At 24.7% G+C, this 26,684-nt stretch overlaps 1 protein-coding gene across 4 annotated transcripts in view; it reads left to right on the top strand.

Annotated features, from left to right (window-relative positions):
• LOC132952922 (protein kinase C, brain isozyme) overlaps positions 1 to 26,684 on the top strand; it is an 88,064-nt gene that overhangs the window by 35,369 nt on the left and 26,011 nt on the right. For 2 of the 4 annotated variants that reach the window (XM_061025439.1, XM_061025436.1), the window contains exons 3-5: positions 3,111 to 3,193; positions 11,965 to 12,076; positions 12,671 to 12,799. In XM_061025439.1, coding sequence (XP_060881422.1) covers positions 3,111 to 3,193; positions 11,965 to 12,076; positions 12,671 to 12,799 — 324 coding nt within the window. Of the gene's footprint in view, positions 1 to 3,110; positions 3,194 to 8,947; positions 9,060 to 11,964; positions 12,077 to 12,670; positions 12,800 to 26,684 lie in introns of all 4 variants that reach the window. The other 2 variants (XM_061025438.1, XM_061025437.1) reach the window with 1 other exon arrangement.

Genomic DNA, 26,684 nt, shown 5'->3' with positions numbered 1-26,684 from the left:
TATCATTTATTAAAAATCGTAATTTTTCTGAATAATAATACATTTTACTTAAAAGTTTATAAAAAAATTTAAATTGCAGAACTGTTGAAACTTTTATTTTTATTTATATTATATTAATATTAAAAAAGGTTAAAAAAATACTTTAAATTATACTGGAAATAAGTTTTTATATTGTATGTTCTAAAAATTAAAATTTCCAATTTTATATAAAAATAAAGCTTTCAAAAGTGACCTTTTAATGTAAATTGTTCAATTTTCATATATTCATGTCATAGATCACTAGTATCTTCTACCCAAAATCTGGAAATATTCATAAATGAAAGTTGAAACACATTATTAAATTAATACTATCTCGCGCAAAGCACACGGCTTATAATGTTTTATGCTATGTATGTTTTAAACAAAAAGTCAAATGTAGTGTTCTATCTTAAACTTTAAAATTATAATACGTTCAGTTTCTGTTCTTAAAATTAGCGGTTACATTAATATATAAATATGATCTTTTAAAACAACAAATAATAATTAAATAGTAATCAATTATTATTTTAGTTGAAGTGTTTTTTAGTATATTATGTCATATTATTGTTTTCATTGTCATAATGTCACAATGAAGTTAGATTGCTTTTAAATTTTGTTTAAGGTGTTTGGGGTTCGTGCCAAATTCATACGTTAATTAATAGACACGTAATAGAAGTAATAATCAGATAATCTTATTATTTATTAATGTCGTTCATGCAATGACGTGCATTGCATTTTAGAAAGTTGTTTTTTCTTAATAGACCATCAAATTATACATTAAATTATTACTTCCTTTTTTATCAACCAAAATTAAGTTAAATCTTTTTGATTATATAATGATATAAATGTCTAAATTATTTAATGTTAAATTCCCAATAAAAAATCTTTTATAATAAAAATTAAGTACCTACATACAAATCCGGGTATCTGACATAATAATTAATTGTAAACATATAATTAAAAAAATTAACCATGGATATGCAGTGATCAATTATAACAAAGTTGGATAAGGTTTATAGTTTATAACCTAACCGGAAAATATAGCTATCCAATTTAATATTAAATATATTTATGCACACTTTATATAGATTAGTGTATAAAGATGTATAGGTACCCAAATATATATTTATTTATTAAAAAGTATTAATTGTAATTATTGTAGTCATTATTATAATGTATGACTTAATATAGATACCGAAAACTAAAAACTAAGTGAAACATGAGGAATGGCCACGATTAATTTATAAAAACTGCACAATATTGAAGTATACTTTCATTCGACGTAATTTTAAGCCGATCAAAATGTGTTTTGGAAAAATCCTGAATGTCAATACATGAATTACTCAGCCAGGCGTTGAAATGTATTGTATTCGATATGTCAAATAATTCATCTGTTTTGTAAAAAAATACCGAATGACTTTTTTTTACTAGAATTATTCGTAATTTCGCTTAAGTTGTAAAGTTGTATTATAAGTGTCATGATAGCTTAATTAATCATGTAGCATATAAATGGCTAATTTATAGGATAAGAAGATTACCTCTCATTAGTATAGGAACACAAATAATTCTGACTGTTGTATTAATTAATGTTTTACAGGCAATTTACAATTATTATACTGATCCGTATAATTTAATAAATTGTCTTTAAGATTTCGCAGATTTTTTTTTTGTCTCAACTCGAGGACTTGACAACCTATAGCCATTTAACATCAACCGGCAATGCCATTCCAATTATCATATATCTGATATACCTACACAGGGAAAAGCTGTTTGCTCTCTTTTAATTACTTGGATTCGTCTTCTCATTCACTATATACCTACGTGTAGAAACAGAATTTACATTGTAAATTGTTATTTTCTTATAATAGTTTAGACTTTGGATTTACGATATGTATTATGCACAAAATGTTAAATTTAATTCTTAACTCTGCTAGTAATATATATATATAGATATTGAAACAATACACTTAATATTGTTCAATTCACATAATATCATCTCTTGAATTAACATTGATGCTTATTGTTGGGTTGTTGTGAATTTTAATGTTATTATAACTTCATAATATTTACATTTAATACGTACTCGTACGATAAATATAACAAAAATATATTGTATATTAGAACATTGAATTATATTTTAATATTTAATGAAAATAACAATACAAAATATAATGCAATTTCTTAATTTAGTTATTTAGTATGATTGTCTATTAATTTGTATAGTTAATGGTTATGTAGCCTAAGAATTACATTTCAATATTAAAAAGAACCCTAAGCTCGTGTTCATTTTTATTGATAACTCGATTAAAATTTGAATAGATCCCTTGATAATTTTCCAGGGTTAGCAAAATGCTTTATTTTTTTTAACTGTTTCGTGATTAAAAAACATATTTTATAATTATTTAATTTATTCTGTATTTATTCGCATAACTTTGACCTAGTTGAGAAATATTATTTTCTAGACAAGATGTTTGCGCCCTATCCTACGACCTTCAGACCACCACCTGATTAGTGTTCATGGACAGATCACGGGCTGTCTTTTCGCAACACAAATTAATATGTTTTTAGACAAGATAATTGTAATAAACAAGATATTTTTTCATATGTTTGAAACCAAAACATCGATATTAGTTGTATTTAAATAACTCAATTATTATAATAATGTATTTGTTTCAATTGATTTTATAAGACTAAGAGAAACTTATAAATAACTATGGTATTTTATGATTTATACACTCAATCACGATTTACTGAAATTTAGTTTCTTTTTAAATATTTAATACTAAAGTTACTGTTTTAAAAATTGAAAGTTAATGCTATTTAGGGCATAAAAGAGGTGACAATTTTTTAAGAACAGCTTAAACACATCTTTTTTAGAAGAAAACAAATAAATATTTTACTTTTACTTAATAACTTTATAACTGTTCTACACTGGCTTATAATTGAATATTTACACTGTATAATGTATACGATTTATATTCTATTTTCGACTAAAAATTTAAACTTTAGATGTAAAATTGAAAACTTTGTAAATAATAAATGTATTTTTAATTTTTGACGAATATTGTACTAATTTTATTTTATTTTTATAGTATGCAGTTTTGTTGTGCACAAACGATGTCACGAATTTGTTTCCTTTACTTGCCCCGGAGCTGACAAGGGACCTGATTCTGATGTAAGTAATCCAGTTATTATGATTTTCCTAACATAAATTTAACATTGTTTTTTTTTCTGAATTGATAATTTCTTTACAAACATAATGTGCAGGACGGCCACTATACGTTTAGATCAGATTATTTAGATTGCTAATATAATGGGCTAATATTGTAATGTGTACATTACAAAACAACATACATTGCGTTAAGTCATGTTATGTTGCAATCTAAAGCATATTTCTTGCATTCAGTATTTTTGTTTTATATATTGTAGAACGGCGGCTAGTATAGGCAATATTGATACACTTATGTTGTCGATCCACAAAACGTATTTATTAGCGTATAATTAGTAATTATGTATCTGTAATACTATTAAATAAACAGTTGATACTATTGGTAACTATTTCATACTTTTAGTTTTAAACTAATTAAATGGCTCTTAATAGGTATATTTTTTTTTTTTTTAACTTTTGTAGAATAATTACTACATAGTGATGTGATATGGTATTTTTAATCTTTATAGTTAAATAAAAGTTAAATCTTTTGATTACTGAGTTCAAAACCGTATTAAATAACGTGTTTATAATTTATAGACTCAATATTTTGAATTTAACTCAACATTTAGTTTAAATTGAACATTTATACCTATAACAAAAAAATATAAATATCAGTTTGCCCTAACTATAATACTAGGTTTGCTTCAAATTTTTATCACACAAGAGTACAATTTTTTTTGATTTATTGAAATTATTTTTGTTCTAAAATATAAAATGCTTGAATAATTTATTTTTAAATTGTGTTTATTGAATAATCATAATAATATTTTTTATAGCATGTTCTGTGATATAAATATAAACATTATAATTTTAAAACAAAAAAAGAATAGTATTGGTATGTAATTTAATTTTTGTTTTAAATCTATCTTTAATAGGTTGATACCTATATTGTTTTATAAATTATAATATTGATATTATGTATAGTTACACCTGAATATATTTAATATTATTATAATTATCATTATTCACTTAAGTGAGATTAAAATTATTTACGATTGTTTAATTATATCCTATTTGGTGTGTACTGTATACAGATAAAAATATTTTCGAATATTTTAATTCATATGATTTAACTTTTATTCATTACGAAAAATGTCATTATTGATAAAAAAAATACTAATGAAAATTCCTGAAATGTTTTGATTACTACTGTCGTTTATTTTACAATTTTATAACACGGGGTGATTTTTTGATGAGTAATCAATTGCGGTGTATATTTATTACGTCATAATGTACTGAAGATCATACAGTTATGGAATTTAAGCTATGAAATTTATAGTTTTAATCTTATAATGTCCTCTGAAGCAATTATATCTTTATTATACATGTGTGCCACAGCTTCTCGAGATCATAGGGTTAAAATTGGGTCATGTCTTTGGTGGCGAAAGCATGCACATTAAAAAGGTGTAAGCTCGCAAGCGACCACATAGAGGCACGCGTTGTTGTAAAACGGCGATCGATGACCAAGCTCAACAGATGGCAACAATACATGCGTGCAATGTGTCCGACCTACAATATTATAATACTGTGTATATTATTGTTGTAGTATATTATTTGTAAAAAAAGTGTTATCCAAAATGTTAGTTTAGTTCAGTTTATTATTTGTGTGCAACAAATGATTTAATTGGTCTTGTGATGAACTTTGTTTATAGGCTGTTATGTTAACATTTAAATTTGAATGCTAAATTTCGGAATTTGTTTTTAACACAAACGCTGTTTTTTTATTCGTAGATTTTGCATATACGTGTAATTTTAGTGATAGGACTTGTATAAAGATAAAATAAGCATGCATTTATGCCCTAAAATATCTCCAAATATATCTTAAAGATAGGCAAAAACACTTTATACATTTTTATCTCAAATGGTATGACGTTTATCTTTTTTTATTCATATTTAAAACGCCCTTTTCTTTATACATTTATCTCTTATACCTTATTCATCTCTAAATGTAGTTCAAAGTAGGTATTACAATTGTTTCTTAATTGCAATTAAGCTTTTGTGTTTACATTTTTTAATAATTGTTTCTTTTAGTTTTATTTGTTTATTATATCGCTTATGTAACGTTTCAACCTATCATTCCTACAAGTTTGTGATTTTATATAATTAATGATAAAACCCATCTCTTACACTCCACCCCGATTCCCAAAAGACCTATACAAAACAGCTGCCTACTTCCTTCCTACATAATTTTCTTAACTCCTGCGAATTATGTTCCGCATTTTTTTACTTGAATTTTGGCGGAAATTACACAAAGATAAACATATTTCTTAAAAATATCAATAATACGTTAGGTATTTGGATTAATAATTATTTACCATAGTTTGCTTGATAATAGTGTTATTATATTTAAAACATAACTCGTGGACGTTTTTTTTAAATTTTTTTTAATTTAATTATGATTTGAAAACAATATTCCCTACTTATATAATATTTTTTATAATGGGTGGTTACTTTATTTTATTACATAAATTACCTTTTTATATTTTTAAAGAGAATAAGACATTTTGAAATTTTAATATTTGTTATGTGCATAAAAAATATTATATTAAAAGGACAAACATATATTTTTGCCCTCAATGATTGATAGAAAAGTTTTAATTTTAATAGTTATCTACAGTATTTTTTATTAGAAATTAATATTATTATAGCCTTATTACTGTAATTAGATAATACAATTTTATTTTGTCCAGTATACATTAACTAGCTCTTTTACTAATTATACACATTTTAAGTTAAGTTATGCCATTTAGATATTAAAGTTGAATTAATTACTATTTAATCCTCTTAAAAAAATAAACCGTATTTTTAAAGTGTGGGTTAGTGTATACATTTTGATAATATAGATATCATACTACACATTTTTTAATATTGCCTAAAACACTTATATTTTTAATTTATGTACCTACTTAGTATTTACTTATTCTACAGTATTTGATTGTTTTTCTTTGAATGTAAAGATTATCAATTTATTGAAATATTTACATATTTAATATGTATATTTTATTCTATACACATTGCAAAATTATAAAATAATTTTAAAACATTAATAACCTAAATAAATGTATTTCATATTCTTATCTTTATTGTAAGTGTGGTTTAGTTCCTAATATATGTTAATTAATTATTGGTAAATAATTAGATATAATGTGGTATATATTTTGAGTAAATAATTTTTTTTCTCAATAATGCTTTACATTTATGATCATATTTGAATTTACGGTATTCTGATTTTACAATCTATTACAAAAAAACGGCTTAACATATTATGCAAGCTAACTGAAACAAGAGTGTGATGTACATATTATTATCTGTTGCCATTTGTCAAAAAACCTTTGTTATGATAGACATATGCCATATGGTATTAAGTAATTAATAATGCTTTTAATTTACTCTGACTTTTACAATACAACTTAAGTTAACCTATTTACCTAGAAATGGAAGTCCGAAAAACTTTGAGCTTCATTAATTATCAAAATATGAATTATTAATTTAGTGCCTTTAATTAAAAAAATAAAAATTACTTTTATCTTTAGCTTCATAAGTCTTAATTCTTTGAAGTTATAATTTTATAACGATATTATTAATTCAGAAGACTGACTGAAAATTCAACGCTAATGTTTTTTTGATTAAATGTCATTAAAAAAAGTTATTCTAAATTTTCACCAAATAATTTATATTAGCATTTTCTAGAAATTATATCATTTTAAAAATATCTTAGCTCTTTCTAAGCTATTAATAGACAATTTATTTTTTGAATTTATGTTACTTTTTATGGTAATGCTAGGTACCATATACCAGCATATAAATAATTTAAAAGTGAATGGTTAAAATATTTTTATAAATTAAAGTTAAGTAAAAGTAAAATTTTAAAGCTTGTTAAATTGTATTAACTTGGTCATATAATTATAATATTATAATAATTAGTTAATAGTTTTTATGAGAACGCTACACAGACATTTGTCGTCTCCATCTTACAAGTGCGTGAAGTAGAAAATGTTGCCCTCAGCAGATCATTTTTAACTCCGTTGGTTTAAAAATTAGAGGAGATTGACCTCTCATAAAATTTAAAAGTAAGATAATTTTCTAGGGTATCTCACAGGCTTTGTATTATATTTTAATTAAGTTGTAAGCATTTTAAAATAAAATTGTAAATTGTTTGTTCAATTCACTCTTATTTTTAAACTAACGGAGTTAAACGGGATCTGCTGGGTGTAAAATTTGGTATGTTACGCACTTTTAAGACGGAGACAACAAATTTAATGATATATTACAATCATTGCGAATATGATAGTACTTACGTTTTACAGTATATAAATTATAAGTAATAGATTTTTGTTTAGTAACATTATTTATATTATTGATTTATTATAATTATATACTTTTAAGTTTTAAATATATTTAACTTGAGTATTTTATTATCTTGTGTTATATTAAGTAAACTGAACAAATTTAAAAAATAAAAAATTGAAGTTTATATTAGTTGATGAGTGGGTTTACTACTTACCTAAAGTATAGGTAGAACTCATCACCCATTTTTAGTTTTTTAGTACAATATTTTAATAATTCGTATGCAGTTAATAATTTAATATACAATTAAATAAATAAAGGCGATATCCATTTACATTTTTTAATATAGGGGAAATTGTTTCAATAAAATAGTATTATATTTGTAAATAAATACGTTTTGTTGGAAAATCATTTAACGTGTAAAATACTCTGGACCATAAATATATATTTTTTTTTAAATGAGAACATAGACTTATTGTATTAATTTATGTTTTTTCAAGTAAAATGTTAACAGTATTATATAGTTTTGTATACAATATTTAACTAGTTATTATTAATATATCGGTTGATTAAAAGATCTCGAACGCAGATTGTGTGAATAATTCTTCAAAATAAACATATTTTGGTAATACATTAAATTTTTAGTAATAATATCCCAATGTGTAATAAACCCGTATGTGTTTTTTATGTACATTGTACATGTATAATAGTGAAATTAATTAGGTTTTAGAAATGTAATTTTCTAATAAATTATACGTTTTATTATCCTTATTATCTTTATCAAATATTTGATTCAATTTTACATAGTATGAATCGTGACATATTTTATTATGAAGCGCGATTGATTCATTAAATGTATTATTGTATTATCTTAAAATTTTTCGTTTGAATTTGGATTTAGATATATATGTATCCATAAATTAATTTTCAACGTAAATTTCAACGTTTATTATAATTTTCAATTTTATTAACATGTATATTTAATATTTAGACAATTCATTGATCTTTGTTAAATATTTTCATATTATTTTTAATTTGATAAATACATTTATTTCAAATAAAAATCATAATATTTAAAAACGACCTATATTGGTGTTAATATTATATATTGTATAAGCACATTACTTGTATATGTTTGTTTTATTTTGTATATTATGGCTATATTAAAAATATATAGGTACATTTAACAAGTAACATTTTTACAATTGTTTTAATTAGCCATATCAAAGACACTTACAGAATAAAATATAAAAGAACGATGATATTAAATAATATATATTAAAAGATATGGTAAAAATATTCCTTTTCTGTTAATATGGTTATATTGGTTAGTTCAGCAGGGTTTGAAGTTTTTAAATCGTTTTGGTGTATTTTATTTTCTTCTTCGATTTAATTGTTTTTATTTTGTAACACAATATTTTCTCTGGCTAGTCTTCCAGGACCAAACACAGGTTCAAAGTGCATACCTACGCTAGTCCGGCATTTTGCGACCATTGTGGCTCATTATTGTACGGTATCCTACATCAGGGAATGAAATGTGAAGGTCAGCAAATCCGAAACATACATTTTTTTTTATAATTTACCTATATTAATATATATTTATATTATTTTTAATTTCTTCGTTTTTGAAAACAATACTCATGTGTTTGTATTCTTATTATTTTGTTTGTTCTGAATTCTACCTGAATGCCTGCCTGTGTTCTCTATATTACTTTTTATAACATTATTTTAATTTTAATTTTTAATTACAACGAGCATTTAAGCATAGACTTGCTATTTAAAACCACTATACGTACTCTTCTTAAAGCTTGCACGAGAGTTTTCAAAAATAATAATCGCGACGCATTAACAAAAACGGTGGTGAGGTGTATGGAGAGAGACCAGTAACCACCATTCTTGCGGAACCAACAGCCAACAGCCCTAATTAACTACTAATACATTTTGTATACGCTTTGCGTGTACACTTTATATATATATATATATATTATACAATAGAGTTTCGGGAGATGTTCACTTTGCCCGGTTTGAATCATCTTTGAGGATATAACATTGCCACGATGGTTAGCCGCGGGGACTCAAGTTTCGAAGTATAATATATATTATGTACTATATAACTTATGGTAGCTACACAAAATTACTGTTAACTATAGAACACGGCGGAATAAAAAATCAAATATTGTCTGAAATCGCGTAGGTAGGTATTTTGAGGTTTTAAACAAAACAAAAAATAAAAACGGTTTGAATAAAGTATAGGTATTTTAAAGTTTTAATTTAATTTGTTTAATTTTTCGTGATAATATGATAAGTACCGATACATTCAAGAAATGTGTGTTATATATTTACTAACTATATTATTGTATCTAATTAATGATGCTCTCTCATTTGTATTTTTTTTAAATTATGATAATATGAGACTACTGTATTTTATATTTTGAATTAAAAAGTGTCTCGCTCCATTAGGTACAGGTTCATTTAATTTTTCAACGTTTAAAATTTGCTAAACATGATTTGTTCTGATATCATATTGAATTGAAATAATATAGCGGGGAATTGAAGTTTAATCATTACGTTAATTAATACAAGGGGAGGTTTTGCATTGCGTATCATGATATAGCTAGGTATGCAATCTATTTATTATGAATGTTGCTCACACTTATATTTGATATTTACCTTAATCGCATAATTTATTACTCACCAATTTTTATCAATTATTTGAAACTTAGACGCAGCTTATAAATAAAAAAAATTAAATTTTGTTTCTCAAGTTATTACATTTAGGTACAGTTGTCATCAGATATCTCGACACCGTCTGGTCGGCGCAATAGTGTCAAAACAATGGTTCTCAACATTATTTACGTAATTTACTATGGACAATATAGCATTAAATAGTATTGTAACATTTATTATCTGGTATATTTTTGGATTTATCATTGAGTTATAGTTATTAATACCACGTGGCTGTACGCAACGTATGATTTGGAGGCATGTTGTGGCAGTGCGGGGATAATACCATTTTGAAAACATAACGTCGCATGGTCGGTGCCAAGATATCTGATGACGATTGTTGTAAATTAACTATATTAAATACAATTTTAATAGGTAATCGCATTGGATTTATCGATATATTGTAACAGACGTGATCAATGTTTTTGATTTTTTAAAAATATAGTTTAATAAAAACGTATCATGCGTGGGCTATACACCCACACTCGATACACGATTAAAACCATTCAATGTTTAGAAAATTTAAACTTAAACAATGTATAACATTAGCTTATTATTATAGTCTATGACCTCATTTAAACATTTTCCTTTAAAAATATATTTTTACGGTTTTTCATTATTTTTTTATTAGAGGAAGTGTACTTTATTTTTATTCTAACTCTTGAATCAATTATTGTTTAAATAAAAACATATAATTTTCTTGTTATTAAAAAATTATTTAAATATGCACACTTGTTAGATTGTTTATATGGTTTTATCCTATACAGTATAGGACATAGGTACACCAATAAATATTTCGCCATAAGTTTTTTTATAGTTTTGTATCTATTATAGTTTAGGACGGTCACCTAAAATGTTCAGAGGTGCATAATATAGGTTTCTACCCTATGAGGGGAATGGCGATATCTTACTCTATGGTCAATAGGTAAGTCACCTCTTAGTAACTTTTATCTCCACCGTCTTAGTCCATTCAGCTGCTCCATCCCCCGTTTATATATTTAGCAGATATCTGGAGGAACTTTTTTAATTTATAAAGTAACACTTATAAAACAGACTATATAGGTAGTCATAATAGCTCTTCAATCTTTCGCTCAAAACTTTATTTCCTTGTATTTATCAATAATGTATTTATTTGAAACTAAACGGGTATTTTTTGTTTTTATTGTTATTATATTAATGTATATTATACAATTTTAATGTAAAAATTATGATTGATTATTCACCTGTAGGTACTATAACTGTACTAAAAATCTACAAATCTTGGAGAAATTTTACATTTCTAACCTGCCTTTAATTTTTGTTCCTCTCTAAGGATAAATCATTTGTGTTTTATAGTAACATTAATATTTTAAAGTTTAAATTTTTTATTGCCTACTGAAAACATCTTAGTACACTTCCTCTTGGCAGATTTAAATTATTTTTGTAGATTATTAATAGTAGTTAAACTAGTTTATTTGATTTTTATCTTTTGTTTGATTTATAATTGTATTATGATTATTATTATTCTATTCTAGTTTTATTTTTGTATGTGGTCATCCTGACGTATGGCACGATATTCTGTTTTTTGCTATTATTTGTATGAACCATTTGGTTGATAATTAATTTCCAAACATAACTTTATTATAAAGAAAAAACAAAATAAATAAACGAAAATAATAATTGACTAAACACAATACGTCCTTAAATTATCAAATTATGTTATCCTGATGAACGGATATATTTAGGCCGAAACGGCGAAACATCAATGGGATCTTCATACGTATATCACACCTTCTTTTTGCGACCATTGTGGATCTATGTTGCACGGCATTACCCATCAGGGTCTCAAGTGTACAGGTTAGAAAATCTAAACCAATAAAACACATACTTTATAATCAACTTTAAACAAAATTAGATTTATCTAATAAGTTTAATTTTTGTTCAAAAGGTATAGTTATAATTTGTTTTTGTTTTCATTTTTGTTTTGCTTTATTTTAGTGTTTAAACGAAACATGCCACACAATAATTTAGTATTTATCAACACGAATAGAAACTATTAACTTTTGTACTTAAATAATTTTAAATTTTCTACGTGTATTCAAATCTTCAATTATTTGTTAATATTAGATGTATTTCATGAAAATATTATTACCTAGCCATATTGATAAGGCTCTTCAATTTATCAATGCTGATATTTAGATTTAGGTACCTATAATGTTAGTTTCATTGACAACCTTTAAAATGTTGTTTCTTATAACTCAGTATTAATTCACACTTCGCATGGCAGTTTTATAACATTTTATGCATGACGTTTTCACAATATTATATTCTATTTACTATTTTTTTGAGCTTTTACTGTATTTTAACACGATTTTTTCAAAGTAAAAATATAAATATAATTATAAATATTTAATTTTAATTAACATTTTATATTGTACTTAAACAAATTAGCATGTGATATGAATGTACATAAGCGGTGCCAGGAGAGTGTTCCGAACTTATGCGGTTGCGATCATACTGAACGACGTGGACGAATAGAAGTGAAAGTCACGTGCCACGGAACAAAACTTATCATAGAAAGTAAGTAATATTTTAGTTTAATTTAAACTTAGTTTTTTTCACCTTAAGAATTTTTGAATTTTATAAGAAAATAAATATGCACGAAAATTATATGTATTAGTTAGAAGCTGTATTGTAATTATGGCGCAATAAGTACTAAAATTGAGTGTGCAAATATAAATTCTTAATAAACAATATGCAAGGTCAACATGTTTCAACCTTTTTTTTAGACTACAAAATAATTTGATGTTATTGATCTTAACATTTTATTGTAACCGCCTAGGTCATATTATATTTTATTATTAACAAAAAAAACACGTTGATTACATACAAAGTTTTAGTTGATATAATTTGTGTGGATGCAAATTATATTTTATTTATTAGCTATTTCAATATATTTTGTTGCCTAATTTATTTGATTATGTAATAATTATTTTACTAAGTTATTAAAAATGAATTGTGATCTCCTATATGTAAACTATGAGCATAAAGTTTGAGTAAGTATTTTTTTTATTTCCTCGGTAGATTAAAGATATTATTGGGTTAATATCCATGTATATATTTGGTATCGAAATTTGATTATTCTGGTTCCGCTGCATTTGAATCACGTACCTTTCAGGTGATTTTTCATTTGACATGAAAATATCTGCGGGTGGTGTACTGATGTTTGTATATTTAATCCGTAATCTAATAAATATGACACTTTTAGAAATATATTTATGGTAAAATAATATAGGCAATACCAAATGCGTATAAAACTCATTCAATCCGATAAAATATATTTATGAATGTATGTTTTTTTGTATTTTATACTGATATGAATCATAGAACAATTTGAATTGATATACTCGGTGTGTTTAAACATTTAAATGTTTGAAACGTATATATTTTTATGGTTGTTGGTATATTTGAATAATATTCAACTTTCTGAAATTATGTACCATATTTAAATATTTTATTAATCAGAATAGTAGATTTTGTGTATATTTAAAAATGAATAATTACAATCTATGCACATAAAAAAACCGGGGAAGTCGCTCTGATAGTTGGGGTCCAGTGTATCTTGTCAAAGAGTTACTGCAATAGATGTGTTAAATTTAAATTTAATGATATTGTTTATGAAAAACGATTTTGATTGGAGACGTTATGTCAGCCTGTATTCCTTATACATTACGATTAGAAATTCATTTTTCCATAGAGTAGGTTGAACTATTTTGTACTAACAACAACGAATTACAACAAAAACAAATCAATTTTTTCAAAATCTGGTATTGCGATATTAAATGGTAATTATAACGACTGGAATTACAGAATAGGGAAAGCACTCAGCAGTGCCATCCGACAGCTTAATTTAGAAGGTCTCTAGGCTAGGTCCGTTTTAGATGGCATTGGGAGCTATTCAGTAATTGTGTGGGGGGAAATTCGATTAATTAGCGGGTTTTGATGATGAACTTGGTGATGTGTTAATGTTGGTATTTTTAGGTAATTGTGAAAATTATTATTATTGATGAACCAAGGAGCATAAACGATTTGATTAAATATTTTGCTTAGAAGGGTTTGGTAGAGCCCCATATCTGAATACTATAGGAGTCCACGTTGCAGTCGGTCTGATAATTGCTTTGTAAATTTAGAGTTGATTGCTAGTGGATTATAATTATTAGTAGATTTAAATTCTATATATTTTTAATTTATTTAATTAATATAAATAGGTAACTTGTAAAATTGTTTTATTATCATATGAAATACGCGCAAGTTACCTACCTATACCTATAACCTGCTTTCAATTTATTAAAGTTTACGCGGAGTACTGATCTAAACTACTATATTCTTGTACCTATATGTTTAAATTCATAAAATAGTTTTACAAAAACAAAATAATATTTAAATTAAATAATTGTATTTTACTAACACACAACAAATTATCTATATATATGTATGCAATATTTAAGTTTATTTTCTTCAAATTTTTTTAAAAATTTTATTATCGATAAAATAAAATGTTTATTAAAAACAGCTAGTAGGATAATATTCAGAAATCATAAAAATTATGTATATTTCTGTGGAAAACAGTATTAAAATAAAATGTTTACTTTATTTCATAAGACTAAAATTTAATTACATTATTCATTATATATCTATTACTAATTTATAAATAAAAAGATCCATTAAATTAATTTTAATGAATGTTTTACATTAAGTTGTTGGAGCATTAATTAAAAAATGTAAAATGTTATAATTTGAATAGTAACATCTAAAAATGTCACATGTGATACGGTAATATTGTTATATGAGTATGTCTAACGTGCAAATTGATACTTGTTCAAATAAATAATAATAATTTTCATAAATTATTGACACGAAAATGTCGATATTATATCTTTTATTCCTTTCATTTTTCTTTTTTATACCTGTCAACATATCCAAAATTGATTAAAAACTGTCGCCGTTCAAACCAGTGAAAAATGGTTTTGGTATCCAGTTGATAGTCGGAAGTATTTTATTTATTAAATATATTGTACATTTCTGGAAAAAAATATTTTAATTTCCAGATCATAATTTTGTAATGATACCTTTTGGGTCAACGTGCTTTTAAATCATAATACGAAAATTGTTTATTTCTAGTAAAGTTTGACGGATGAAAATATTTTAGCTCAGATTTTCTCTAGGTCCCGTGGGAACGAAAGAGAAAATATGTGTAGGTACTGGCTAGAAATTTAGCCTAACTCATATGACATTTAGCCTCAGAAGACTAATATAAATGAAATTCTATTTGTTATTGGTTTGGTAAAAATAAAATTTACACTATTAATTATTGGGTACTATAAATTGTATAAATCTAGTCATTTATTTATTTGTAACTCTTATAATTCATTTTCATTTTATCAATATACAATTTTTCTATGGTCATTTTAATAAACATTATATACATTAAAAAATTTTGATTTTGATACATTTGCAACGTGGGTTTGGGGAACCTTATTACGATATTAGTTATCCAGAGAAAGTTTTCTATTCCTATATTAGTTTTCTGTAGCGCGGGGTTAGATCACTGTATATGAGGTTTTTATCAATAATAAGACATATTTAGCTTATAAATTCATAGAAATTATTATATTTAAAATAGTACTATTCTGCCTAGGAAGATTGCTGTTCATAAGTGTATACGTGAGTTCGCTCGTTTTGATGGTTACTGCTTGCCGTGTGTCGTTTTGATAATAAGTAATAATTTGGATGGGTCTAAAAGTGTTGAGTATGTATATTTTGTATTGGTCAATCCTTTAAAGTGTGTTTAGTGTATAATGTATATATATATATATATATATATAAGATGTAACAAATGTTCCACATTTATTCTTTAGTAAACAAGAATACATCAAAGTTTGATTAATTTTTATTACTACACTTACTACACTAACTAAATGATTCCACGTTGACTTTTTTTGAACAATTTATTAATTGTACATTGAATTATTTTATTTTATAAAGTAAATATATTTTAGGAATTATTCTGTTTTGTTAATTCATTTTTGCTGAACATAATGTTTATTTAAATTTGAATGTTTATGTTAACGTTTTATTTCGATATTTAATGTTACAGTAAATTGTTTCGTTAGATTTTTCATGATTTGTAAATTTATAAATAGTCACATAAATAAAAGCAAAACAGCATTTATTATCTCAAGCTCTCTAGATTCTTGGTCACCTTTTGATATAGTACACTATTTTTTTTTACTTTTTTGAATAATATAGGTACATTTTACCTATTTGATATAAAATAGCTTATGACACACTACGATATTCTGTAAACTATAAAATATTTATAGAGATCTAAAATCTAAATGAATAAAAAACAAAAGAGAGATATATTGTAATAGGTTTTATTGATTTATATCTCACGATGAGCTGTGTTTGAATTCAAAGAAATCGGTTAGTATATTATGTGACTCGAAAAATAAAATTTTACTGAATTGATAGAATATTATCTTAGAATTTGAATATAAGTTGGAAATATATTTATTTGGTCCCGTATTTTTAGGGAAGGATTGAGTGTTTTTTTTATCAACAGAGCATTTAAAATTGTATTAGTGGTTGGGCTAGCTAAGGTAAATAATACGTTTTATAATGTGGTAGATAGTTAAGGGTTTTGTATTGCCATTATAGAAGGATGAACAAAAAAACTCTTGATACAATACTCCTAGTTGGGATATATTATTTCATGCATCACAGGGCCTGGGTGAAAATGTTTTAGTATGACAGTAAGCTTGCTAGTTGACTGCACGGGACTTGTTTTTTTTAGTTGGTTGTTTGACTTTGATTTTGGTGTGAAGGAGTATGAGGTCTACGTTTAGGTACCTATACATTTGTTGATTATTGTTTTTAGTTGACATCTTCCTGATTAAAAAATAATGTAAATGTGGGGACGTTTTGAAGTTTTATAAATAAATTGTACGTACAATTATGCATTCTTAGAATAAATTCGTTTCGTTTTTTGAGTAAAATTAATTGGATACCCTGCAGTTGGGGGAAAAAAGCTTTTGAGATATTATATTTCTAATTTATTGACGAACTAGAGAATTCAAATAATTTTAGATTGGCACCATAATGATTATTTAAATAGTAATAAAAGGTTATATTTAGTCAAGTGTGAATGCTGATAATAATATTGCTTCGTGTTGTTATACAATTAATAAAGATGTTATTTTTTATTATTATTTTCTTACAACTCATTTATCTAAATGTAAATAAGTGAGTTTGTTACCTTAGAGTTTGTTTATTTACATTTAAATGTGTAGGAATTATAAGTACATCTGGTAAATTTACTCCAACCCAAATTCAATATAAGTTTGTTGCATTTGTCTATTTAGGGCCAGAAAACTTGCTTCAACCTTAGGGAAGGTATGAACCTTGAAAATATGATCTAGTCGGTATGTACTTAAAATGGAAGGGAGGGGGGGGGGGGTTTATAAAAGTAAGACATACTCAGTACTCTTCTTAAGAAAAACTAACAAAATACAACGTTATAATGGAAATATTTAAGTATAATTTTTTTCGTTCTATTTATAGACATTTGAAATTTTTATCTTTTATAATTGTTGTTTATCCGTAAAATCTTGAAGAATTTAATGTAAGGTTCCTTGTATGTTTTATTACAGCAATTTAAAAATATTGAAAATACATAATATCACAATTTTCATTTATAAGCGGTTTACTTCAAATTTTTATGAAATTGAATATTTAAACGAATAATGACAATTACGCTGATACGTAATACTTGATATATTATTGTCTGTATTAATATATTGTTAGGGAGTCACGTACAATGTACATGTAGTGCAAATATTAATATATGGGTATTATAAATTTCGTTAATTTTCATGATAACAAACTGGCTAAGAATTATTTTAAATGTTTTTGGAGTAGAGTAGATAATTTTTCAAGGTGAGTATATACCAGTGCTACCTATAAATGTGCCAAAAGTTGTTTCGTTTGTTTGTAGAATATTCGAAGTTTATATTTATATTTCAAATTTAAGATATTTATTTCCATTTCAAAAATGTATTTTAAATAGTGTATCCTTATTGTGTTTAGTGAGTGAAAACGTATTGTGTTTATAAAGTTAAACGATTTTTTTGAAGAATTGAAAAAATCACACCCATAACTGATTAAGACAGATGGAGGAGTAACTGAGTTTATATTTGTATTGGATTTATGGTTACTTTTTGATGGATTTTAATATGTTATTGTACACTATCTTCGTCTAATATTAGGTAGGCACAAATTATAAGATGGTTTGGTAAAATAAAAGTTTGGGTTTATTTTTTTGTCATAAAGAAAGTAAGAATTTGAAAAGAGTGAATTTGTTTTTATAGATTAATTTGGTTTTTGGATATTTTGAAAAACCCCGTAATGGAATAGCAATTCAAATATTAATCAGGATCTTAATCTCTATTAATCTTGAATTTAAATTTAAATTTAATTTAAAACTCTAAAATTATTTGTAGGTATACCTATGTTAATTTGTATCTACTTTACTGTGTATCGGAAGATAGTTAATAACTGTACCTATACCTATACCTAATTTGAGTTTGATCGTGCTAATGGCGAATGTCGAACTAACTGCCGTGTATCATTTTAATATATATGTTTGGATGTAGCCAAACAGTGTCAAGTGTGTATATTTTATGATGGTCAGCTTTATAGTGTGTATTAATTAGGTATTTATTCAGTGTGTATTTAAATATAGGTGTAAAAATGTTACGACCTACAACCTGTATAATATGACGATTTAAGCATTAAAAATACAATTTATAGAGAAGCTGTGCCTAGAACTTACTTATGTAAGTATACTTCTGTATGTTTAATATTCATTCCTCTTTTAGCTCCCCATTTTTTTATTTTTTAAAGGATAGCTCATTCTACAGTTTTCGATACACCCCTTGAATCTGAACTTCATACTTTACACATTTCTATTATTTTTATTTATTCAAATTGTTGTATAGGTTAATCTTTCTTTTAAACTAGTACATATTTCTTTTCAAAGAGTTTTATATCACTTTCTTCTTATGTCTAATCCATCATACTAATTATACCCATGTAAAATTTCCAATTTCCATCATACCATATATTTACGAGTATTTTTAACCACATTTATATTACTTCATGAAAATACTTAATAATATGAATTATTTATTTCTCTAAACTAATTTATTTTTAAATAAACCTAAATGTTATATTCGCATTTTTTTTTATTATTACAAAAACGAATTATATATAAATAATTACTACCAACGTACTTTAAAATTATCAATGTTCATTGAATTTACTTTGTATTATTATTTAGGACTTAATAGAGTTACGCGCTTAATGCTTTTATAATACTCGTTGAAATCTGAATTTAAAAATGTCCGTTTTATTTTTACTGTATATATAGATATTAAAAATGTTCAATGATTATTTGTCAATATGAAATTAAAAATTAATATAATATATTCTTTTAAAATATTCATTCACAAATCACAATGTGTATTGTATACTTAATAATATACTATTTTATAAATAGGTGAATATTTATAATAGTATTAAAAAATATATTATTTTACTTTTCGTAATACAAGTTGTGTACTTTATACTCGTAGTGGTCATGTTAGAGATTTTACTATAATGGTACCTTGGGGTACATGCACGGACGAATAAAGTGAGTGGGTGCATATGTTTTTTGGGCAAATGGCATTCCCTCAGCAGAACCGACAAAAGCGTTTGCATAATTTATTGTTTTAAAAAAAACTCACAATGAAAAACATTCTGACCATGTATAATTTTGCCGGTCTAAATGTAAAAACCTAACCTGTATAATTTTTGCTTACAACCTTTGTGTTTTTGTTGTTTTTTATTTCACTCGCTGACCCTCGGGGCTTTGCAATTGAAAAACCTAACGTCTACATTACATTTTCTCTGAGTAAATGCAATTACTGTTCATAAAGTTATATACCTAAACTCTACCGTTTTACTCTCATAATTCGTTTCAGCGCTGCTATAGTTTCTAATGATTAATGAATGTGGTGTTGTTTTTAATTTTCTGAAAATATTAAAATAGTTAAAACTAGTTGTCGTACATTTCACACATAGAATGAACATCTTATTTAATTATTTTATGTTATGATATGCCAATAACCGATCAGTAGCCATAGGTTGTTGAACATTTGCAAATTCTTGCATCGCCGATACATAATAACCAAATAGTTACAAATAGTTACAAACACTATACGTGCATATAATTCCGTATATTTTATCAAATAATAAAATATTAAAGTAAAAAGAAAAATTCGTCACAAGAAAAAAAATTGACAAATACCAACTCATCGAATTCATACAATTTTGATTTGTTTTATAGAATGTTAGGATTATGTACTTATGCAAAAATATTTATTTTAGAAGGTAAATAAAAAAAAACATGTTCACAATTAATTTTTATTGAAACATACTAAATTGTTGTCGTGGCAAACTTTAAAAAAAACAATGCAGTGTTTCTAGTGATAAGTAGTAATATAGTGAATCATCTATTAATGCCCAATGAACTTATCCAAAAAGAGAACCCAAATATAGGTAGTTATAAACTTTTTATGTTAGGCTTGTTGTAGGTGTATCAAAATCAATACAAAATGTAAATGTATTATTGGACAATGGACAATGGACATAGTACCTATATGGAAAATGAATACAAAAAATGTATTTATCTTTATTTTTATACAATTGAAACAGAGATCTGTATAAAAAAAAGAACTTATCTTAGCTGAGTTCTTATTTGATAAACAATAACTGTTGTGAAAACATTCATTTTAATATGAATTAAACAGGAACATAATATATTGCATAAATGTGTTAGTAGGTATTTATAATGAAGAACAACAAGCGAAAAATATAACATTTTTTATAAGATAAGAAATTATATTTTAATTAGCTAATAACAGAAGATAATATTATACTAACAACTTATACTGATAAATTATTAGTATATTTAACTGTTTCTTTTAGAAACGTGTAAAAACTATAGATAATTTTTAAATAAAAATGTGTTAGGTATTGTATTTGTTTAAGCAATTTTTATCCTTCATTAGGTAGTGAACACTTTTCAGTAGGTAGATCATAGGTTTAATAACTTTAAACTAAGAAACTGTACTGTACTTATTAGCTTCATTAGCATGTCCACTACTTATAGGTTGAACTGTAGTATAATATATATTGTGTACCTATTTATATTACATATTTTCATAATTATTTAAGCTCATCAATAACTATTGTCCCTACCATAAATAAAAATATAATTTTGACAGTGCAATTTTTTAACGTCTCTTTATTCTTCTCTTGAAAAAATATTTTACTTATATCTATTTTATTTCGCATTTCACCGTTTCACCAACCGGCGACCCTTAGTTGGTATAATATTCGGGGAATTTATCTGCCGGTCGCCGCACTGTGACCTTAATCGCATTGTATACAATATGTAGGTACCAACATTCTTGATTCTTCCCGTCGTTTATTGGTTTTTTTTCTTATTAATTTAATATAATATTTGCAGCGTTATCTACTCGAATTCATTACTTATACGGTAAGACTAATTAATAATACGCATTTAAAGTCACCAAAAATATTTTTAGATACTAATTGCACTGTGAAAATCATCTTAATCCAAATTTCAATCATTAATATGTATGTATTTACAGGGAAATTCGTTAGATGAAATTGAATTGATAAGAATCTTAACGAAATGCTAACTAGGATTGACTTATAAAAATGTTTTTTTTTATTTTTTTGTTCGAAGAACTTATTGTTTTTCACTCATTGTGAATTCTAGTTATAACTAATGTAGGGTATTTTTTCGGTATATTTTATACAATGTCCGTGATATATCATATTCTATAATTATTTTATTTTATTTTATTTTTTTTATAGTTTTAGTCCGTAATTTATATACATGGTTGACCATTTTTAAATCATTTGTTCAATTAAATTTAAATTTGTTGAGGTTTTTTTTTTTTAAATTAGGAGGTTTATTATTTCAATTTAATAATTGATATTTTACAAAAAATTATAAATCTATTATAATTATAAGTTTTTAGTGCAAATGTTTTTATAATTTAAACGATTCCACCATTGTTTTAAGTATAATTATAAATTATTGGATTTTGTTTATTTTATTTTTTATCTGTCTTGGTTATTAATTTTTACGTGATTAAATCTCATGCTATTTATTGCCCTTAAGCTTAACGTGTATACATACACAAAATCTAGTAATTTGATTTAAAACTTTTGAATCATATTTACATTTTGTTGAACCGGTATTTTTTTACGTTTCAAAGTAAAAAGTATTTTCTTTCTTTTATTCATTCTTTTTTTCATTCTCTTTAAACTTTTACATTTGTTCGTTACATTGTAATTTTCTTTGTGTGTTACATTCTACTCCTATTCATTCTTTATGTATTAACCAGCATTATTGATAATCCAGGATAGACTCACATACGTTTATTATCTTTCCATTTTGGTTTATACTGATGAGAAGAATTTTCTCTAAATGCGTGGAACTCCAGATAATTTTCACTGTCACGTATTTATTTTCTGCTTTTTCATTAAGCCCTATAAATATATGTATTAATTTGTATTCTTATAAATTAAAAATACTGAAATATTTTTAAATTCTAATCGGATAACCAATTTATGTTAATGTAATTATGTAGTTTCTTAGTTTTTTTTTTTAGGTATGTATATTAAATTTCGGATCCTAATACATTTTTACTACCTATGTCATTTTTTAATAATTATAAAATTCATATTTCCTTAAATTTTTAAATTATTTATGTATATTGCTTACAGATTTACGTAGGGTAATTATTATTATGTATTTATATATACTTTATGTGATTCCATCAGAACGTCCCTTCGTTAATTACTGTTTCGAATTCATTGCAGTACATTAAAGACAAAAGACAATTTCAAACGTTACATTTTTTGCAAAAACATTTTGATAATTTACTATGAAATTGTTTATAATTATTATTGACGTGATAAAAGATTATGTCAAAATATGACGTAAATATTAATTGGAGATTCCATTTCAGAGTAAATGTGATTACTTATTTTGTTTTCTTAACACAAATTGAATATATGTGTGTAATGTGGATATATATATATAAATACGTCAAAAATATAAAAAGGTGGTCAAGTGAATAGTGTATACTGTTCTGCAGTATACCCACATTAGGTGCCCTTTGGGTCACTGTAATTGATGTGTTAAATATGAATTGAATTATATTATACCATTGTATACGATGAACGATTCTGAGCGAAGACAGGCTGTCAGTCAATATTACTAAGCATGTTTTATAATATAATTGCTATTAAAGTAATTTATTTTACTATTAGTAATATAGTAGGTAGAATTAATTAATATTTGCCGAAAACATAGCACTTCAAAATGCTATTGTGTGTATAAAATATAATAATATACTTTAAAAGTTTCAAGTACCTAAGAATAACAAATAATATTTTTAAATTACATCAAAATAACTAAAATTATTATTCTTTGTTTAAATATCTAATTTCCTATAAATTTGAACTATGTATATGTATAAAAAAATGCTTATTTATTATTTTAGATCTTTTGGTTCCAATATAAACTACCAACTTAGGAGTAAAGTAATTTTTATTGAGTAAAAATGCTTAGATTTTCTTCAATAGTATCTTTTCTGATAGAAAAGTGAATCTAGTTGATACTTCAAAGGGGTCAAAAGTAAAATTTGTCCAGTAGTTTTCAAAAACGCCTTGCAAAACAAAAGAAAAATTAAGGAAAAACAGGAATTTTTACACAAAATCTGTTTTTGAAAAAATCGATTTTGGTTTTTGGTGTAACTCTAAAACAAATGAACGTATATACATGACATTTTCACTAGTAACTTATATTTGAATTTTCTATACACGATAAAATTTTCAAAATATTTTGATTTGTTTTGAACTGTTTAAGAATATTTTCTGTTTCCAGTTTTATTAGTTTTTTTTTCTATGAATGTCAATAAAACTTTATTTGTTGGGTATAAAAGCTTGAAAATTTAATACGAGGCTCCTACTATATTGTTACTATGATATTTGAAAAATATTGAAAATCCTTAGTCACAGTTTTTATTTATAAGCATTTTAAGTTCAAATCTTGACAAAATACTGAAAAATCACAAAAATTAGCAAATATTTTGTGTTGAGAATTCATAAAAATTTTTCTTTTTAAATCTAAGATTTGAAAATGTAATATAAGATTCCTCATAAGTTTGTCTACCTTTATCAAAAATAAATGTCTACAAGCAAATCAAATTAAATTTTTATGAGCGTTTGAAATTCGTATTTTTACAACATTTGATATTCACTCGATTTCTCATGTAACGATTTTCTTATTTTATTGTAATTAAAAAACAAATGACTGTAGATACTTGAAAATTTCACTAAATGTTTATATTAGGATTTCCTATACACGATAAAATCTTTTTGAGCTGTTTACGGACGTGGTCAGTTTTCAATTTTTTTAGTTTTTTTTTTTCCATAAATATCAACAAAATTTTATTTGGTGGGTAAAAAAGCGTGAAAATTTAATATAAGGCTCCTGATATATCGTTCTAATAGCACTTGAAAAATATTAAAAATACATAGGCACAATTTTTATTTATAAGCATTTAAAGTTCAAATTTTAACAAAATGTATCGAATTTATAATTTAATAATTATTTTTTAGTTAAAAATTTATAAAACGTTCAACTTTTATAGCTAAGGATTGAAAATTGAAAACAAGGCTCCACGTAAATAGGTTATATATATATTACTTTATTCACAATAACATCATAAAATATACTTGGTAATATCATAGACTGACTCAGAATCATTTTTCTTATACAATGATATTATATCATTGAATTCAAATTTAACACCATCCGTTACAGTGACCTACTTATAACCTACTGTACAGCAGAGCGACATCCACTTACCCACCTTTTTTGTTTTTGAATTACAATAATATATCAAAAATTAATTAAGGAAAATAGTTAATTTACGAGAAATATTTAATTCAACAAAATTTGCATTTTAAACGCTCATAAAAAATTTAATTGATTTACGGTTAATTTTGGTTTTTTTTCGTTGGAAAAACATGAGAAATATTATAAATATTGTACTCGTATTAAATTTTTAAACCTTCGATATAACAAGAATTTTTTTATGAATTTCTAACTAAAAAATAATTAGCAAATTATGTATGATAAGTTAGGTATTGCACATTAACTCTAAATCAAAGTATTAGTTATATCAATTTGTAAATAATTAAATAATCACATTATAATATAAAGGAATAATCGGGGAATAATTAAATTAAATATTAGTTAACGTTACATTTTTAAAGTTATTATGATTTCAAATACAGATATTTATTCAATTGATAAACGAATGTATTGATTTTACAATGATGTTTTTATGTATGTGGTGTTTTGCTGGAATCAAAAACAATATATAGTTCTTGGTACGTGAAAGTTTCATCAGTTCTTCGTTGAAGTATATTATATTAAATATATGGGAAATAATTTACAATAAATATTGAACATTTGAAGGCTTAATACATAATTATCAATATTTAACGCGATAATATTTTCAAATGTATTAACGATATTATATTTTGGATTTTATATTTATAAAACTCGTAACTTTAATACATTTAAATTTAATTTAATATTTAAAATATGTTTTCTTTACACTCTTAAGTAAAGTAAGATCCGTTCACATTTTTTTCAGATGCAATTATTTTCATAAAAAAACATTTATATATATTATTCTACTATTCTGTGCCGAGGTGATAAGACAAAAAGAGTAGGGGCCTCTTTACCGTTTCCAACCTTTTAATTATTGAAATATTTACGTCTTATTAAAATACCGGCCAACTTTTAGACGGCTACCTGTAATTCATATTATTTTTTTTATTATTATTTATAGATGAATATTATAATAATTGTTTTTTTATATAGAGTAAGGGAAAAACTGGTACAAACACGGATCTACTCTGTGTATATTGTATACAATTGAAAATAAAACATGACTAAAATAATAAAACATATTAAATAAATTCAGATACTTTTATAACGACTATATTTCTCGTTTACAAATTCATTCAATTGAGTTTGTCTGTAAAGTTAAGGTTTTTAATTAAAATAGTGCGGATTGGATAAACCAGATGAATACATTTTTAAAAAGCATTAAATTCATAATATATAGTTTTCAACATTTTATTTAAGTATTTTTATTATAAAATTATAAATGTTTTTTAAAGTATATTTTTCCATTAAACTTAATTAGTGACATATTTTGCCTTATTCATTTAAATTTTA

This window comes from Metopolophium dirhodum, chromosome 9 (genome assembly GCF_019925205.1).
Source record: "Metopolophium dirhodum isolate CAU chromosome 9, ASM1992520v1, whole genome shotgun sequence".
In the NCBI taxonomy this organism is placed as follows: domain Eukaryota; kingdom Metazoa; phylum Arthropoda; class Insecta; order Hemiptera; family Aphididae; genus Metopolophium; species Metopolophium dirhodum.
This window is presented reverse-complemented; position numbering and strand designations above follow the sequence as displayed.